This window comes from Cariama cristata, unplaced genomic scaffold (assembly GCF_000690535.1).
Source record: "Cariama cristata isolate BGI_N322 unplaced genomic scaffold, ASM69053v1 scaffold11104, whole genome shotgun sequence".
Classification (NCBI taxonomy): domain Eukaryota; kingdom Metazoa; phylum Chordata; class Aves; order Cariamiformes; family Cariamidae; genus Cariama; species Cariama cristata.
This window is the reverse complement of record NW_009614694.1, coordinates 1-6,103: the sequence shown is the minus strand read 5'-3', so window position 1 is coordinate 6,103 and position 6,103 is coordinate 1. Positions and strand designations below refer to the sequence as shown.

Below are 6,103 nucleotides of genomic sequence, written 5' to 3'. Positions count from 1 at the left end.
GCTGAAAATTGAAGAGCAGTGGAAGAATTTGAATGAAGAAGAAAAAAAGAAGTAAGTTTTCAGGCTGTGACTTGCTTCTGAATCTGGTAGTTACCAGTGAGTCACTGTAGTGAATTAGAAAAATTGTAACTTCCCAGTTATTTATGAAAAAATAGACCAGAAAATTACTTTTGGCTTTTCAAGATCGGCATGAGTATTGTGAGTTGTCATCTTTTGCTGTGTGTGGAGACGTGCACTGCTGATTTGAGTTACTTGTTTTGCCACTGTGCCATGCAGCAGTTAGGTAGGGACAGTTTTATCGAATTGTTGTTTAGAGATAATGGGCAAGAAAATGTGCTGGTTTAATCCTGCAAACTTCTGGTTTTTAAGGGCTGCCTGTATGTTGTCAGTCCCGATACACTGTCAATGAAAACCAGCACGGTGATGGATGAGGCACCGTATAGTTCCTCCAAGAGCTTTTCCAACAAACAGTTCTTTTTTTATTACTACAAAGTGAGAAGTCTTTTTCAGGATCTTTAGTACTTGGACATTTGGTAAACTCTTTTCCTCTAAATTTAGTACCTATCCCAACCCAGGCTACCTCAGAATTGTATTTATAAAACCCAATCAAATGACACAAGGAATTTCTTTTTCCCCTAAACAGCTATTCCAATGCTGGTTCAGAGAGTACAGTATAGTTTGAATTTTAGTCTGTTTCAATTCAAACCAAATCTTTTTTTCGAATAAATCTGTATAGCTAAATTCCGTATTTTTCTAAAATGAATTGTCACTGAATTTTTGAAATCCATCTGCAAATAAGGGAAATATTTTAACCTAATTTGAGGTGGAGGTTGGATTAGTTATAATATAAGGTATATGTTGTCCTTTATGTGGAACTTATATTATGGTAAAATATGAATTAGAGTAACAGATTTGGAGACATTCTAAGACAGTTTAAAAAAAAAAAAGACACACCAAACCTTCCACATCTTGTTTGTAATTTTATAAAATGTAAAACACTCTAGGGCAGCACACAAATGAGGAAAATAAAAGTAGTTCTTCAATAGTTTTACATGTAATGGTTTGAATGCTTATTGTGATTTGTAGCAGAAAGTTTGGGAAATGAAATTTTGGTTCTGAAGAACAAACTCATTGGAAATGTTGTGAAAATGTGTTTTCTTCATGTTATGGAAACGCGGAGAGAGAATTAAGACAGACCACTGAGAAGGAAATTATACTAGCCAAAACAAGATAATTTTAACACTAATGAGAGATTCGATTAGGAGAATGGTAAGAAAGAGAAGCTGTACCTATTGAATTACTGTTAATATATCTGTTTTTTTCTTGATTTCTTGACTTTGGTTGTTTGAAAACATCTACATTGTTCTGAATACCAGCTATATCAGAGTTAAGTAAAACCTTTTTATCTAGCTTCTGATTTACTTAATTTAAAGCTCACTAAGCAAACAACATGCCGTGATCACAAAACCATACATCTGAGGGCGTATTTTGTCCATCTCTGCATTAGCAGAAATATTGATGTAATAGTAGAAATCTACTCCAATTATATTCATGCTTTTAATGAAATGAAACAAAAGATTCTGCCAGCTGTTTCAGAAAATTTTAATTTTCTCTGCTTTAGCTTTTGAGATTTCATGGTTGCTTTCCTGGTACAACTGTTATGTTTAAGAGTGTGCCTACAGATTAACTTTGTATTAGTTCAGAAAGGAGACCTCTCTCGTAATGAAGTTTTCCTTATATGTAGGATTGAATGCAGTATATTATATATATATTTTCCTTATATGTAGGATTGAATCCAGTGGATGTTGAAGTGAATGAAAAATTTACCACTAGTTGTATTCATACGTTTCAGCTTTGGTGTACCTCTGTTCCATTTTTAATCTTCAAAAATTCCCTCAGAAAGTAACAAATAGGAAGAGATAGGCAGACATCTTTTCCTCCAAGGCAGCAATCCAGAAGAACTGTTGTAGTCTGGCAGAGAACATTAAGTGTTGCTTACCAGATACTCTGGATAAATTGGGCCACCTAGAGGTAACAACAAATGTATATACAACAGGGCAGCCAAAGTGCCACATTTCTACTGAGCATGCTATACCTCCAACTTGCTGGCAAGCCACCGCTTTTCCTGCGCTCTAGTCCTCCATCCTTCTGTGATAAAGTCACGTGTTTATGTTACAATGGGTGTGCTTGGCTTCAGCATCTCTGTTTCTCTCTGTGGCTCCTCCAGTAGGTCTAAATGAGTTTAAATCCCTTTTGGGAGCAGTACAACCAACAGATGTCTCATAGTGACATAGGATAGCCTTTTCAAAACAAGCCAGCATTTATTACTCAACCGGAATGTGAAATGTTATGGTCTTTAGGTTATAATAGAAGAGGAAAGCTTCCATGCATGTCCATGTTGGCAGCATCGTATATCCCCCTGCTTTGCAAAGCCAGGGTTTAATTTCTTGCACTCACTCTGCTCTTACTTAATACAGCTTGCGTATGTTTCTGGCCTTAATATTTCTTGCATATCAGAGTCAGGTAGGAGTGGATGAAATCCCTGCAAGCCCTGACAGTAGCAGCAATAGCAATCCTGAAGGTGTAGGAAAGGTTCAGAGCTACATGCACATTATCATGGGACTAACAGATTACCTTGTCAGCACTCGGTAGTTCTTCGGGAGTGTATTTGTACCTTGAGAGAAACATCATTTCAGGTAGCATGGCCTTTTCTGTCTGTTGACAGGTAAGAGCATGCACATAGACAGTCATGAGTGGCTAGTAGTAACTAGCTCATGTGTGGTAGCTTTTTATTGCCTGATAAACTTTCCATGCATCTCATGGCTTGTGTGTATGTATTATTTGTAACTCTTTCACATTGGGGTAAATACGCTTGCTTAGCAATACCAGAAATCTGGTTTTTTCCTGTATTTTAACCTTTTAGCTAACATCTTCTCTTTCCTTTGGATGGAGGTCGTTTGGTGGCACCATCTGGTTATTGGCCATCCATCGTATCTCTAGCTAGCTCTATTCATATACTACCAGATATTAATCATTAATAATGGTATTAATTGTTATCAGTCCTTCCATACTGTTGCTTGTCCCCAGGATCTGTTCAGTCATAATAGTACGTCCATATTGTCCACTCCTGGGAAACAATACTAGTCACCTGAAACCTATGCATTTCAGATGCAAACTGAAAAACTGATATGGGCAATTAAAAACTTCTTTTATTTTCCTCTCCACAAAGCAAGGAAACACAGAAGTAGAATGTAATACTTAACTCATGGTGATAGTTTGAGTTGTTTTGGGTTCATTGTGTGAAGAGGCTGATGCTGAGATGTTACGTTCAGAAGGGGATGCCCCTCTATTCTGGAGACATATGAATCTACACAAGTGGCCATTTCCAGTCAGAGTTTACTCCAAATAGTCAAATTCGGATTATTTGTCTTACAAGATCTGAGAGACCTTATATTGAAAGGTTTTTGTTATATGCTAAATATTTTACTTGGGTTTAAGATGCAAGGGGAAAAATAATAAATCGTGGATCCATTTTTCTAGTTAAACCAAAGCTGCCTTTGAAACTATACTTCATTCTAGTTTTCCACTTCCTGCTTACACCCAGTTTTGTAAATTTCCTTGGCTTTAGGTTTTGTAGCTTCAGGAAAGGAACCTGAATCTATGGTCTTTAATTCACAAAGCAGAGAAGAAACTGTTCTTGTAGCACTTGTTGATTATACTTGCCTCTGTGGAAGGATTTTTGAAAAGTCAAATGTGTTCCCTTGTAGTTGTTTTCTTTGATTCTGAGCAAATCACTGATGGGGATGTGCATGAATTTGCAAAACCTCCACAATCAAAGCTTGTAAGGCTAGAATTTTTCTGATGGTAGCGTAAAAATGACAGGCAAGTTGGACATTCTTTGAAAGTTCTTTTATTTTGGATTATCAGTGTATCACTGAAAGATCAGTTCTCTTATAGTTAAATATTCTCCAGCATTACAATTGGGTATTCAAAACAAAGTATTTATTGATGTGGTCAAAGCTATAAATGTATTTGGGATAAAAACATTTCTGTTCAAGTGATTTCGTCCATTCATTTTAAAAGGGGCAGATGTTTTTTATCTTAACGTTTACTCCATATTTTCTAGGACATGATTTATTGCAAGAAACTATTTAAGCTGACTTTTTTGGTTAACTAAATATTGGTACCATATGTGAATGCTAGCACATCATAATTAATTGCAAATGGTGACCCTTTTGTTGACCTTAATTTTCCAGCATGCAAACACATAATTGAATCAAACTGTTCCAGCAAGTAGCAATAAATGATTGGAGCATAGGGATGGCTCCTATGACTGGAGTGCTGGAATGGAAGGATACAGGCTCTTTCCGAAGGACAGGCAGGGGAGATGAGGAGGAGGTGTCATCCTCTATGTCAATGACCAGCTGGAGTGCTGGGAGCTCTGCCTGGGGATGGATGAGGAGCTGACCGAGAACTTATGGGTCAGGATTAAAGGGAGGGCAGGGACAGGTGACGTTATAGTGGGAGTCTGCTACCAGCCACCCGACCAGGAAGACTTGAGTGGATGAGGCCCTCTCTAGACAGACAGGAGCAGCCTTGCATTCACAAGCCCTGGTCCTCATGGGGGACTTCAACCACCCCAATATCTCTTGGAGTGACAACAGTGGGGCATAAGCAATCCAGGAGGTTCCTGGAATGCGTTGATGATAACTTCCTTCTCCAAGTGACACAGGAGCTATGGAGAGGTGCTATGCTCGGGTGACCCTTTTGTTGACCTTAATTTTCCAGCATGCAAACACATAATTGAATCAAACTGTTCCAGCAAGTAGCAATAAATGATTGGAGCATAGGGATGGCTCCTATGACTGGAGTGCTGGAATGGAAGGATACAGGCTCTTTCCGAAGGACAGGCAGGGGAGATGAGGAGGAGGTGTCATCCTCTATGTCAATGACCAGCTGGAGTGCTGGGAGCTCTGCCTGGGGATGGATGAGGAGCTGACCGAGAACTTATGGGTCAGGATTAAAGGGAGGGCAGGGACAGGTGACGTTATAGTGGGAGTCTGCTACCGGCCACCCGACCAGGAAGACTTGAGTGGATGAGGCCCTCTCTAGACAGACAGGAGCAGCCTTGCATTCACAAGCCCTGGTCCTCATGGGGGACTTCAACCACCCCAATATCTCTTGGAGTGACAACAGTGGGGCATAAGCAATCCAGGAGGTTCCTGGAATGCGTTGATGATAACTTCCTTCTCCAAGTGACACAGGAGCTATGGAGAGGTTCTATGCTCGACCTTGTTCTCACCAACAAGGAGGGGCTGGTGGGGAATGTGAAGCTCAAGGGCAGCCTTGGCTGCAGTGACCTTGAAACGGTGGCATTCAAGATCCTTAGGGCAGTGAGGAGGGTGCACAGCAAGCTCCCTACCCTGAACTTCAGGAGAGCAGACTTTGACCTCTTCAGGGATCCACTTGGTAGAGTGCCATGGGATAAAGCCCTGGAGGGAAGAGGGGCCCAAGAAAGCTGGTGAATATTCAAGGATCACCTCCTCCAAGCTCAGGAGCGATGCATCCCAACAAAGAGGAAGTAGGGCAGAAACACCAGGAGGTCTGCATGGATGAATAAGGAGCTCCAGGATAAACTCAGACACAAGGTCTTCCACAAGGGTGGAAGCAAGGACAGGTAGCCTGGGAGGAATACGGAGAAGTTATCTGTGCAGCCAGGGGTCAGGTTAGGAAAGCTAAAGCCCTGATAGAATTAAATGTCACCAGGGACATTAAGGGCAACAAGGAAAGCTTCTATAGGTGTGTCATGATAAAAGGAAGACTAGGGAAAATGTAGGCCCTCTCCGGAAGGAAATGGGAGACCTGGTTACCCGGGGCATGGAGAAGGCTGAGGTAGTCAATGACTTTTTTGCCTCATTGTTCCAGGCACACTCCCCAAGTCACAGAAGGCAAAGGCAGGCACTGGCAGAATGACGAACCACCCACTGTGGGAGAAGATCGGATCTGAGACCGTCTAAGGCACCTGAAGGTGCACAAGTCCATGGGACCTGATGAGATGCATCTGCGGGTCCTGAGGGAACTGGTGAGTGAAGTGGCTAAGCCA

The 6,103-nt window shown here is 41.0% G+C and overlaps 1 protein-coding gene across 2 annotated transcripts in view; it reads left to right on the top strand.

The window, feature by feature from the left end:
- PMS1 (PMS1 postmeiotic segregation increased 1 (S. cerevisiae)) overlaps positions 1 to 55 on the top strand; it is a 27,302-nt gene extending 27,247 nt beyond the window's left edge. For both annotated transcript variants that reach the window (XM_009699523.1, XM_009699522.1), the window contains exon 8: positions 1 to 55. This exon is cut by the window's left edge and continues 860 nt beyond it. In XM_009699523.1, coding sequence (XP_009697825.1) covers positions 1 to 55 — 55 coding nt within the window.
- The last annotated feature ends 6,048 nt before the right edge of the window (positions 56 to 6,103 follow it).